Genomic DNA, 13,864 nt, shown 5'->3' with positions numbered 1-13,864 from the left:
AACACTCACACCCTTGTATTAGGAGGACGAAAATCAATGTAGTTATCAATTCTTTAATTGCTCATTTTCACAAATGCTCAGGATGTTAATCTGAATTTTGTTGGTGGCAAGATTGGGTTAGTACTGCTCATGTTGCTTGCTTAATGAGTATTTTTAGCATCGTAAACTTTATATCTGTTTGTTTCCACCAATTGGGATTTCTATGTTAAAGTGAAAAATTTAGTGGTCAGTGATCATTATTAGTGCCTCCAGTTCCAGGATTATTGGGGATGGTGATCAGATAGAAGTACTTCAAACAAATTAAGGCATTTGCAGTCATCAGTGATTTCCCTATTTTCTGTGACTTGAACATCTGGTCAACAACCATTAGTAACAATGGAAGTAGAATAGCCTTCACATAAAACTAATTAGTGACTCAACTAGCATCATCAATTAATTTTTGATGGCTATCTATTGATATTTTTAAATTAACCAAATAAATTGTGACAAGATATGGCACAAAAAGTTCCCTAATCTACGGAAGCCAATTCTCTAGTCAGCCCAGATATGTATATAATACCTACAGGTTCCCTCTTCCCCACTCTTTTAGCTTTGTTTTATAATCCTCCTTTTAGAAAGCAGTTGCAAAGTTTCTTCCATGCCTCTCTATCTGGCTCAACTGCTTCCAACTTGAACTTCGCGTCTTTAGCAAGGGATACCTATAAAGCAAACGTAAACATCACAGACTTAAGAGCATTTGCTCAAATTAGGATTCTGCAATATCTACGTTAATATACTTCACCTCAATGAGACCGTTGTTGGAAAGACGGTGGATCAGGTGCAAAAGAATGTCTTTAGTGTACTCGGGATGACCTTGAATGCCCATAATGTGGTTCCCATATGTGAACATCTCAACCCTAGTCTTGTTTGACCATCCTAGGATTTCTGCCTCTTGGGGAAGCTCTGTCACCTGAGTCATTGAATTGGTATATATCAGAGTTAGCATCAGAGGTTTTAACATTAGAGAAGACTCATTCCAACTGGTGATTCTGAGGGGCAAGTAAGATGTAGAAGTGAACCTCGTCTCTATGGCACTCAATGACTGAAAGGGAAGGAGGCATCTTCAGAGAAGTAAAAATCTGTGACTTCTGCAAATGAATTTTGGTGACTCCAATATCCCATCCGGTGGTGGATCGCCCAATCCTCCCGCCTAGAGCTCGTACTAATATCTAGTTAACATTAAACACATTTCACATACAAAAGCAAAGGTCACAGAAAGCACATTTGGTGTGAACAATCTCAAGGTTACAGATATGTTTGAAAAGGGCTATTTTGAGAAACACATTATCAAACATGGTAATGTTTTAAATAGTGTTTATTTCGTTTTCTTTTGCACACAAACAGTGTTGGCATACAGTAATCTTATGAGCTGATTAAAGATATATATACATCTTACGTTGAAATAAAGATACAAGCTTTTCACAAAAGATGGAAATATTCTTGCCTTGATTGCTTCCATTTATAAGCCCACCATGAGAAAGCATTATTAGGAGACTTGGCACAATGGTAACATCATTGTTCAGGCATCACCATCTACTTTCTGGGATGCGGTGTTTAAACAAAATGATACGCATATGTAACCAATATCATCACTACCTTTTGATTGAGTACATGATTGTCGAAGTATGCCCCTAATCATTGCTGTTACCGTCATAAATGACTAAGATTTTCTTCATCACACAGAAAGTGGAAGGGAAATTGGACGCTAATGACTTATCATCTATTCATTTGATAGATGAAAAACAACCCAAGATTTTATGACGTTTGGAGAGCTACCTTAATAGAATTTCCTTTTGAAGGTCAATAATGGTTAGTGATTACTAGTATCTAGCTAACTACAAGGATCCGAAGAGTCCAACAATCTTGGAAATGGCGTGGCTTGAAATGGTACAGGATAAAACTATTGTATGAGAAATGCTATCTAACCCCACGGAATACGGTTATTCCTAGGAAGATATTGTTTGTGGCTCGTAATTCTTTGCAGCAACCAATATATTGCATATACTTGGAGCTCATTCACCGAAAAAATATGTGAATAGAAGGATATTGATGATTCCAATTGCCTTCGTTGTCCATTTAGTTCCACCAAGAAACGTGATATGGGAGAATTCCTTTCCCCATGCCTGTGGCGTTCATAGACAAAACAACATGCTTAGTATAGATTTCAGCATCCCCAGGAGGAGATCGGCATGTAGCATATGGAAAGTTTCCAGTAAACTCCCGAAGTCTGGACAATTATAGAGGATGAATGCAGCATGCATATGCCAATTTGCAATGCATGTATAATTCCATTAAGTGAGGCAGTCATCAATTATTTTACGCTGATATAGATTCCATTAATGTGTCGACAATCTTAAAAATACTTCTTGGTGAAGTAGGGGATCTTGACAGACCTAAACTCAATAGCATTGTAACCTTTAAATAGAATGTAATTTAAGAAATTCAAATGAAGTGGTTCAGTCTATAATTCGTGACAATAAACAAAAAGAAAAGGGAAAGAATGTCAAATTAAATAACTATAGAGACGCAAGAACGGACAACCACTCAAACAAACCAGCAGACATAAAACCAAAAGTTAAGGGCTAATATAAACTCCATGTAACACGTAAACGCGCAAAACAAAAGTTGAAGCCCAAGGTAAACAGAAATCCACAAAAACAAAATATAGATGTTCAACTGAAACAGGATAAAAACAATAACAAACAGAAAACACAATAGACGCACACCTGATGACCAAAGCAAATACCGAGAATCTTCTTCTTCATGGCGTCCAATCGCCTGAGCAAAACCACCAGTTTACAGATCCAAATTTCGTTACTGTCGGCGTCACTGCAACTTCCTGTGATGACGAAACCGTCGTATTCGGCTACCTCATCATCCGCCGGAAATTCACCTCGCGCCACCTTGAATTCGTCCCAGGTTTCCCCCTCTTCCTTCAGCATTCTCGCGTAAACTCCATAGTAACCGCCATAATTATTCATCACGTAGTCTGAATCCTCGGCGCAGAGAAGGACGGCGAACTTTCGACCTTCCATCGCCTTTCTACCTCTTTGTAGATGTGTGTGTATGTGTATGGAGAGAGAATGTGAGAGGAGAGCGCGGAAGGGGAGAGAGAGAGTTGCTGAGAGTTGGGTAAATATGGCGATACATAAAGTTGATGCCCAAGGCTTTATATAAGTGAAGAAGTACACGTGAAGGTAGTTTACAAATTTGTCCTTTGAAAAAGATTTGACTCAATTCCCATATTTCAGTAGTAACTGCCTTAATTATGTTCTGGTAACTGCTCTCATTTTTTTTTCATAAAAAAGGTAACTATATAATCATATTATATTAAAAGTGTATTATATTCAGACTCCAGTACATTTTTTTTTAAAAAAAAAACAAGTTCTGAAATTATACTAATACCCCTCTGAAAACTTGTGTTTACATCTGACCTCATTCCTTTAGGGTTTGGACAGAATTTTCTGATGTAAGCAAAAAAAAGTACAGAAATTTTCAGTTTTATCCTTTATTTAATATTTTTATTCATATTTTATACTTAAAAGGAGATAAATATAACACACACGCACATATATATATATATGGTGTGCGGTTAATGTCAATACATTTTTCTCCTTAAAAGTGCAAAAAAAAAAATTTTCGTTTATATCCAAATTAGATATTGTGGGAGACCCTAATAGGGTTAGGGTCTTTCACTGGAAAAGGGTCAAAAGGGAGGAAGTGGGGGTAAGCCTGATATATGGCGCCTATCCAAGAATTTCAGTGTGCGAATCGAGGGTTCATACTCTAAAACTTATCTGATATGAAAACGTGATAAGGGGTGCGGAATTAGAACTTTATGTGATTATTTCTAACATCAGTGTTTTTTATTTAAATTTTAACGAAAGGGGAGCAAATATAAATAATTAATTTTTAAAGGGGATTAATTGTAATTTTAAAATTTTTTAGAAAAAAATATAATTTAGTATTTTTTAAAGGGGTCTAAGTGTTATAAATCCTTATATTCATATTTCGATAAATATAGAATAATTAGATAAAATATTGGTTCAATTAAAATTTGCATGCTACCTATTATAAATCGACTTTTGCATTTATATATATATATATATAAATATATAAATATATAACTAGGTATTAGACCATACTCAATACCTCTGCATAATAATTTTTTTGTAGACAATTATTAACTGAACAAATAATAAAAAACACAAAAAGAATAATTACAATAAAATAAAATAAACTAACTTCAAATGTGTTTGAATAAGAAATTGTAATTGTTAATAAAATTAATTAGTAAAAAATTATGGTTATTAATAGAAAAAAAAATACAGGTAGAGGCATCTTAAGCTACCCAAGTTTTGCTAATTGTGATATTTATTGAAAAAATTACAATTTACATTCTACAGTCTTTTCTTTCTTTTTTCTTTTTTCCAATTTCGATCCTAATATTTTCGCATTCATCATATTTTATCCCATGAGTCACAAAACTTGTAATTTTACTCCCGATGATAAATTATGTTAACGAAGCCCGTGCTTTGATAAATCAAAAGTCAGTTACTTAACGGAGCATTTGCAGATCATGTGTTTCCTCAGTTAAATATTTAATGAAATATGTTATTGAAACTAAAGTTGTAAGCTTTTTAATTAAATCTGATGAATGCTAAAATAATGGGACTAAAATTACATACATAGTAAATTATGGGATATATTTTGCAATTTTCCGAATAGTTAATCCCACGATTTCCCTTTTAGTAAATCTTATAGATTTGTTTAATTGAATGAAAAAGAAAAAAGATAAACTGAATAATTATCAAAATTAATAAAGTGCTTTAATTTGGAATGTGTGTGAATAATTAATAAATTATTGATAAAATTAGTAAATAAAAATAACCATATTTATGATAGAAATAAATATGATTAGGGGCATACTATGGCAATTCATAGTTTGTCAATTATGGTATTTACTATGTGGATCTCCATTCTAATAAATAATATAGAAAATACATAAATAGTATTAATTAATTTTATACACCATTAAATATAATAAAAGATGCGACATCCACTTAAAATAGATATGAATCGAAATCAATTTTGCAAAATATATATAAGATTTTTGAGAGTTCATAAGTTTTCAAATTAAGTCACAGGATGTTACAAGATTTTCAGCCTTCATCCCATTAAGAATAATATTATTTTTTGTCAAAAAAAATAAATAAATAAATTGTAGATTGATTCATAAACATTGTAATGTTTTATTAAAGAAAGCTGCAAGACTTTTCAACCATAGTAATATTTCAAATTACGCATAAAAGCTGCACAACTTTTCAGAAGAAATGTTACTGTGACATTCCTCTGAATTATATTTTGAAACTTAAGCAGATATATCTCATTATAAATCATTTTAAATTTATTTATTCTGACAATGTGGAGGGAAGAGATATCTGTATTTTTATTTATAAGCTATTTTCATCACAATTATCTTAAAACTCATTTGAAAATACATTGTTCTGTATTTTTTAACAATACACTGTATAAAAAATATGCCAATAAAAAGGCTTCCTATTTTCAGAAAAGAAAATAGATAAATTAAGGAAATCAATAGTTTTGAAAATCCTAGAGAGAATATAGGCTTATATAGTGTATTAGTGGTGAGAGTTTTCTCTATGTTTTAGCCTTTTTTTTTTTTTTCTATTCATCTAAAATATTGTCCTATTTAAGACTATTGTATTATGAAAATAATAATTTTAAAGGATAATTACATCTATCCTTCAGTTTAATTATACAAAAACATCAACTTCATTCACACAAATGACTTTTGCTTTTTTGAAAATTGCACATACATCCTGATGGGCATGGGCCGAAAGAGATTGGCTCAAAACGGAGTACCAAGCCCAGGAGAAGGTCCATCAGCCCATAAAGAAGGCAACCCATTCGAATCACTATCCCAACTCAAGAAAGGGCTCTCCTATGATCCCACCTAGCTCATCGAGAAGGTCCGTCTAGCTCAACCCAAAAGGCCCCCTCCCTGCTCCAAAGCCCAATCAGAAAAGGATGCCAACTTTGTCATATTTGGCCCAAAGGAGGAGCCCAATTAGGAGGCCCCCAAAGCTAACCGATAGGGAGGAAGGTGCCCTCAAGAGGAGGGACTCTTTGTCCCGAAAGACTCCTCATCTTAAGACGGTTGAGGCATGTAGTAATCTTGAGGCGGTTGGGGCACGTAATAATTTTGAGGTGTATATACTGTAGAAGGACCAACTATATCCACCCCAGCATCATGACATTTATTTGAACCAATAGACATTCGACTAGAATTTCTTCTTTGTCTGTGTGATGTTGTGGGAGCATCATCGGATGGCGAAACAATTTGTTGTGGCTGATGGGTTATGGCTTCCTTGAAATATGTAACCCGTGTTCGAATTTATCCACCAATTGACTATACTCTTCAATATTTAGTGGTCTAGATTGACACAAAGCTTCAAGGGCATTCACCTTTTCTGTCTGAATATTGCAGAAAAATAATGAATGTTGTATTGTAAAAAAGGTATTTAAAATAAAGTATGTGATATTATATAACAACGCTCCACAACATGCAACATAGTTGCATCTCCAGGTTGGTACCCGCTGTCTACACTCTATCAGTAGATGAAGACACGAAATTTCGTGTTATATTGTAGTACCATTCCCATTAACCTCGTTCTGTTTATCTTCTATTGAAAATGACTGGCCTTTGTATAATCATGTCATATCGTTTTTGTCTTCTAATGATGTATTATATGTGTTGCAGGTGTTGATTTGTGCCCGTATGATTTTTTATAGAGATATGATGGAGGTTCATATTTAGAGTATACGTCGCTTATGAAGGCGAAAAACCCATTCGGGACGATGTATTTCCACTATTGCATAAAATACTAATGGACATGATGATCTCCACAGCTAGGAACACCTAACTCGACATAGCAAAATAGCCTTCAAACAGATTAGGTAGCTGGGTTAGGCGTGGGCACACCTAACTATAGGATCAATTTATATTCACTTCGACCTGCAAAAATCAATGTTAGTGATATCACAACACTCACACAAAGCTAGACGAGAAACTTTGCATAGCGAGGTATTTGTTTAATTTCAAGGATCTCCTTCTCCTCTTCCTCCTCTTTGGACTTGGCGAATATTTCCGGGAAGGGAGGTTTGGGCACAAACACCTTCGAACTGTTCTTGCTGACTTGGTTAGGTTTTTTAGCTTGTTTTGGAGGAATTTCGAGTGCATGCTCTGTTTTGTCCTGTTCTGCGTGCCTACGCACAACTGAATTTTCGTCCTTTATTTTGCCCTGTTGTGCGCCTAGCACTATTTTCGAGTTGTAGCTCTTTTCCACTGCAAAAGGTAATAGCACTAACGTTTTACTTAGGATTAATAATAGTTTGGGAGGGCAACATACCTTGAGACTCCAAACGGCTAATGGATGAGGCCAATTGGCTCATTTGAGATTCCAAATTTTGTATGCTCAAGTGGGTTTCTTTTTGGAATTGTTGGGTGCTCAAGGTGAGTATTTTCACGATATCCTCTAAAGGTATACCACTATTGGGATTAGTTTGAGGTGATGGTTGTGGTTGTTGGTGTGGTACCTTTTGAAAGTTTTGAGAATGATTGTCGTACCTCAAATTTGGATCATCTCTCCATTCGGGGTTATATGTATTGAAAACGGCATATCTCCTTTGTTATTACCTGAAAATTCCACCGATGGCATCAACATATTCCATTGATTCTTAGTGAAGTGTAGAACAAGCGTCGATGCAATGTCTTGAAAATGTACATATCCCACAAGCCTTGACTTATTGAATGCTTCCCCCTATAAACTGTCCATTCGGAGTTATAGGTATTACAAAAGGGGTCATATCTCCTTTGTTATTGCCCGAAAATTCCACCGATGGTATCAACATATTCCATTGATTCTTAGTGAAGTGTAGAACAAGCGTCGAGGTAATGTCTCGAAGATGTACATATCCCACAAGCCTTGACTTGTTGGATGCTTCACCCTATAAACTTTTCAACAAGAGAGGGAAGGTTAACTAAACGTTCATCAATAGAAACACTTACCTCGTTTACCCTTCATGGTGGGTCGTCATTTCTACTACCAAATTGATGAGTATTAGCCGCCATAGTTGTGATTAGTTTATGTGCTTCGCTATGAGTTTTGTCATACAAAGCATGTCCACTAGCCGCATAAACCAAGCTTCTATTTGCCTCAAACAATCTTTCATAAATATATAGAATTAGAAGAGAATTTGGTGATGGGGGCAACTCTCAACCAATTGCTTGAATCTCCCCCAACTAACAGTAGAGCCAATCCATGTTTATTTCCTTCCGGATATTTGTAGTCCTTGAAGCGGGTAGTAGTTCTCAAGAAATTATATTCTTGAGCTCGTTCCAACTAACAGTAGAGTCAATCTTTTGCTTTATCACCCAATAAGAATGGAGCATTTTGATTATAAAATAGATCAAAATATCACAAAAAATAATCACAAATTGTACATCGAAGAGAAGCATTTCATCACCTATTTTAATATTTATATCCATGTCCCCCTTTCCAACAATTTTCGAGGTTCACCATCTGCCAAATGCACTTTCTCAAAATTTTCTGTAGTTTAATTAATTACTCATATACTCTTTCTGCATCGAACCGAAAGATGCCCCAAATTCCAGAATCCAAGACTTAATGGGACTATTTATGCTCCAAACGAGAGCGTCCTTGATCTCTTTTTTGTGGCAATTTTTCTTTACGTGGCCCTTTTACACCGTGAATTGAATTCATCTTAGTATGACCCTTTCATAGTGACTGGGTCCACCCTAATCATAGCCCTAAGCTCACAACTCTTGTGATTTAATGTGTCTAATTCTAAAAGCCCATTAATCATAATCAACCCTTAGCAACATACCATGAAAATCTATCTCTAAGTAAATTTGGGAAACAAGTTGATAATGAGTACCATATAGATAAGATCCGTCCATCAATTATCTTCCAATAGCATCTAATGCATAGGTAGTGGGTCGAGACTTTGTTCACTCAATGATTATACATCGACTCCTTTATTTTCTTTACTGGTCGATCTAAAGCCCCATAATCAGTGACCATTCTACCTTAAACCAAAAAAATTGATCAAGAATTACATAAAGGCTAATTGGGGTAGATCTATAAAGGCTAAATCACATAAATCTTCATGTGTTTTAAAATTAAGCTAAACTCTCCCATGTTTAAAAACTAAGCCAAAAAAACCATCTGTTTTCTTAAATTTAGCACATGTACTCCTATGGTTTTTTTACTATATTTAAACCATAGGGGTCAAATGTAATTTGGTCATCTATAAATCGTTTGAGCACAACTCATTAGCTTGCATAGCCTTCTATGCAAAATATCCACTTTATGATCACTTCAATGGCATAAAAGTAAATCAAAGCACAAATAACCTAACACAAAATGATTATAGTTACATAACTAATCAATGGAATCACATCAATGAATTCTTGAATTCCATGTTGTCTTTCCAATAGAAAATTTCTTAAAAAATGTTGTTCAATTTGCTTATCCAACAAGCATCGCCTGACATACAAAATAGTATCTTATGATTATCCTTGACTTTGAACCTAAGGTCAGAATCATAGACGCAATCTTATGATTACCCTCATATATGCATAAACATCATAAGAACACTTCCTCATATTTTATATCATATGAGAAATTTCACAACATTGGATATTATACGATTGGCCTAGTATCCAAATGACTACTTGACAATCCGGACACTATCCTAACTGAGAGAGCTACCTGTTGGAGTGTATATGCTTGAGCAACAAGTGAATGAGAAAAGAGAAAAGAGAAAAGGAAAGACAGGGAAAGAAGGGGCAAATGAGAAAAAACTGGAAAAGCAAGAATGGAAAAATGGTGGAGAAAAAACAAAAGGAAAATAGTGAAAAATAGAAAAACAATATATTATATCATATTCTTTTTCTTCTTTTTTTAAATAATAACAAGCAAAAGTTATTTTTTAATAAAAAATTCTACTTATACTTGTTTATCTATCCTTTTCAGACACTATCTGTATGCTAATCCATTCCTGCTTTGCCTATTTCTTGCTAGTATTGGCAAAGGGAAGCAGAGTGCTTGAGGCAACAGCTACAGTATTTGCAGCAAAGCCACAAGTTGGCCTAACTAGAGGAATTAGATTCAATTTCTCTACATTACTGAAAGATCAATTCATTATTGGATGGCCTAACTAGAGAAAAAGGAGAGATGATTGATCATGAGCTAGTTCAAAAGCCAAGAAACATCTAACCATACAAAAATACTTAGATTCAGAAACTTCTATTTAAAACAACGAAAGATGCGTTCAATCAGAAGTATAGCTCATCCTACATTCATAAATCAAACCAGTAAAAGGATACGTACAGAATAAACCACAATCCTCTTCTGTGATAATTGCAGGCAGCTTTTGGGAGAAGAACTTTCTGGATTGAGCATCAAAGACCTCAAAAATCGGGAAAAGCGACTAGAAATGAGCATAAGACTTGAGCTAATCCAGCCACAAAACCAGAAAATGCAATAAAGTTGAGGTAGCACTATTTCAATTCATCCCTATTTGATCGATATAATAGTGAATAAGAAGGCTTTCATACTGTGAAATGACCATCAAATTGACTTTGTAACAGGCTTCAACTGCATTAGAGAGTTGTCAGAAGCACAAAAAACATATTTACCAGTTCTGATCAACTCGTCCCACAGTTGGACTACTGGTTCCAACAGATGGCAACACTTACAGCAGAGTCACAAGATGAATGTGTATTGCATCAGGGCCATCTGTTTGATGAAAGCATACAGTAAACTATAAACTGTCATGAATTGTTCCAAAAACAACTGTGTAAAGTCATGTAATAAATGCTGAAAACTAAAACACAAATGTCTAAGGTTTACCCTATTGGGACAATTGATGTTTGCAGTACTGAATTGACTTAAGCTTGTTCGATAAAGAATAGCATTCCTTGACCAGAGACAAGACCAAAGTTGCAAGTTGTTGGTAAACTCATTTCTACAGGGGAAATAACCAGTTTACCAAATTATTTTGTCGGCTAATATTGTCTTTGCAGTTGGTAGTGTCGTACGAACTTAAGCTACAAAACATCAAACTGTAGCAGCATCACCAAGACAAGCCCATCTTAATATTAGGTTCGGAATGCAAGTAAAAAATCACTGGTGGATCACTAGTAATGAAGAGGTCCAAAACCAGACAATTTCTTCGTGAAATATTGGACCAAGCTTGTTACTCATCAGAATATGCCTATATTACACCTATTACAAGCAAACAGAAAGAAAACTATCAGCATGTTCAACAGGTAAATTGGCAGTCTACACAGATAGAATATGAGCTCTACAGTTGCCACGACAACCGTTGGCTTCCATGAAAGAGTTCACTTCAATTATTTTCTCACATTCTGCATGTGTATATGATGTGTGAAAATTGGAATCCTTAGAAGTCAAGGACTCAAAATTTTCAGGGGCTCTTAAATGCAAAAGCACTAACTTATAAAAATACATTGCTCCGGATTGGCAAGAACAATCTATAGGGGATGTCTACTCATGCAAGCAATTCAGTCAAGTCAAGCATGCCACCATGAATGCTATCATGGTCAAGGAAAATTAGCTATGAAAAGAAATAGTTAGGAAAACTGGCCTACCTAGTAAGCTTTCGGAGCCGGTTTCAATTTTGAAGACTTCTGGTTCAGGAAAGGCACATAAGTGAATGTTGTCTTCAGTGTGCGATTGAACCTACACTACGTAGGTACCTTTGCAGGTGAGGCGTCGGTCAGTTCTAGAATTGATGGCAGCAATAGGTTCCAGCAATTCTGGAGACGAGTTAAGTCTACTGAAAAGGGGTTAGACTTCAGTGTGGATAATACTTCAGGAACAACTTAAGATCAGTTAGGATAGTGAAAACTTTCTATCACCTTCGAAGGAGATGCCTAAAACATGCAAACACAACGCAACTTGGCGTTAAGATATAGACCCAATTTATATCTAACAGCCTTATTCATCACAGATTGTACCGAAATACTAATTTCACCAGCAGACCATCACACATGAAAAGATGTATGCAAAATCAGAAAATGCATTTGTTTTGTTGGTGGCCTGTATGCCACGATCAAATAAATGATGATAATGAGAGGTAGAACTCAATTGACAGAGACATACACAATTGCAAGGAATAAGTTCGTGGCGATTGAAAACAATGAGTAATGATAACAGATTGATAATGAATTCATGATGAGAACTTTCAAGTGAAGATTAACATGAATCAAACCAAGAATTCCAATCAAAATGTCCAGTTTTGTAGTTTCCCACCTGATACATAGTGCGAACAGCGAACCGTGAACATCTTCAAGAATTTCAAATTCCTTCCTAATCCTGTCAGGATTGGCAATAAAGGAGGACGCAGATTAAAACCCTGAAACGCATATACAAATTTCAAAGAACAAAACTACGATCGCGGTAATAATTCTATCATCACATAAACAATAATAAGGCTTTCCAAGAAAATGCAAGAAACCATATTGTTCTTGCCTTTCCAAGATCTAGTACAGAGAAGGAGATTGCAGTGCGCCTACGTAAAAACACATACTCCAAGAAGCATCAACATATATAATAACCAACAAGAACACAAAAAAATTTCACCGAAACAAGATCATAAAACCCCAATTGAGGCCATCAAAACAGTAAAAGAAAAGGACAATACGATAATGAAGTAGCCGATGAAAACATCACTAGCATCTTTGCCGTCAAAGTCGTAAAGAAGAAGGACCCAAACAGAAAAGATGAAGAAGTAAACAAGAATCAACCCCTCTTCTTCAAGATCGTAGAACTACCCGCCCCATCAAGAAAGATATATAGAAATTACCACAAAATTCTTCAACTTATATACACACACTTTTTGAATTTTAGTTACCGTTGGCATCACAACGAATACCAATTACACACGTGTCTTTTTGTTTGCACTGGTCCTTCCAAGCTGTACTTGAGTGATTATAACAAATATTTTTTTAATTTTTAATATATTATAAATAAAATAAATCATTTTTCAAATATAAAAACAATAAAAAAATAAATAAATTATTTTAATTTATTCTCCACACAATTAAAGAATTATTGTTGTGATGTTAAAAAAGACATGAGATCACTTTTGTAAAACAAAAATATAATTACAATTAATTTTTAAAATTATCTAATTAAGGGTATGATTTCATATTAAAAAATTGTATGGCGGTGTCATTAGTCATCATTCAGTGAGTGCACATGATCTTTCTTTTTTATATTAGTCGCACGTTGTCCCTGCATTCGTATAATAAATATTTTTTTTATATTTTAAAATATATCTATAAATAAGAAAAATATATATAAACCAGCAAATCACTTTTTTTTTTAAAATAAAATTAAAAAAGCAAAAGAAAACCAACTAAAAGTGTTATTGAAACAATTAAAGAATTGACATAGTGGTGTTAAAATGATATGGAGTTAATTTTGTTAAAAAAAAAAGAGTAAATGCAATTAATTTTTAAAAGGATCTAATTAGGGTTATATTTGTCTTCTCTAAAATTAGTGCGACTATGTCGTTTGCTGCCATTTATGAATGTAAAGGGACTTTCTTTATTATATTAGTATAGTTTAGTATAGAAAAATATATTTACAATTTTTTTTTAAATTATATAATTAGAAGTATAATTTTCATGTTTAAAATTTGGCGCAAGGTGTCATTAAACACCAGTTGTGAGTGTAGAAAGCTTTTT

At 34.4% G+C, this 13,864-nt stretch overlaps 1 protein-coding gene across 8 annotated transcripts; it reads right to left on the bottom strand.

Moving 5' to 3' along the window:
• Positions 1-428: 428 nt before the first annotated feature.
• LOC105172639 (gamma-glutamyl peptidase 5) lies at positions 429-12,953 on the bottom strand. Of its 8 annotated transcripts, none has more exons than XM_088886275.1 (9): positions 12,817-12,947; positions 12,645-12,684; positions 12,426-12,488; positions 11,762-11,949; positions 10,479-10,886; positions 2,766-3,087; positions 1,059-1,208; positions 782-949; positions 429-698 (listed from the first exon to the last, which is right to left on the bottom strand). In XM_088886275.1, exons 6-9 carry the CDS (start codon positions 3,072-3,074, stop codon positions 597-599), a joined length of 729 nt encoding a protein of 242 aa, XP_088742401.1. In that variant the 5' UTR covers positions 3,075-3,087; positions 10,479-10,886; positions 11,762-11,949; positions 12,426-12,488; positions 12,645-12,684; positions 12,817-12,947; the 3' UTR covers positions 429-596. The 8 variants fall into 8 exon arrangements, with proteins under 8 accessions (XP_088742401.1, XP_088742399.1, XP_088742402.1 ...); XM_088886273.1 differs by having other exon boundaries at positions 11,762-11,946; XM_088886276.1 differs by lacking the exon at positions 12,645-12,684 and having other exon boundaries at positions 12,817-12,953.
• Positions 12,954-13,864: the final 911 nt, after the last annotated feature.

The sequence above is a fragment of the Sesamum indicum genome, linkage group LG10 (genome assembly GCF_026168435.1).
Source record: "Sesamum indicum cultivar Baizhima isolate 11 linkage group LG10, ASM2616843v1, whole genome shotgun sequence".
NCBI classification, from domain to species: domain Eukaryota; kingdom Viridiplantae; phylum Streptophyta; class Magnoliopsida; order Lamiales; family Pedaliaceae; genus Sesamum; species Sesamum indicum.
Note: the sequence above shows the minus strand (reverse complement) of the source record. Positions and strands in the feature narration are given on the sequence as shown.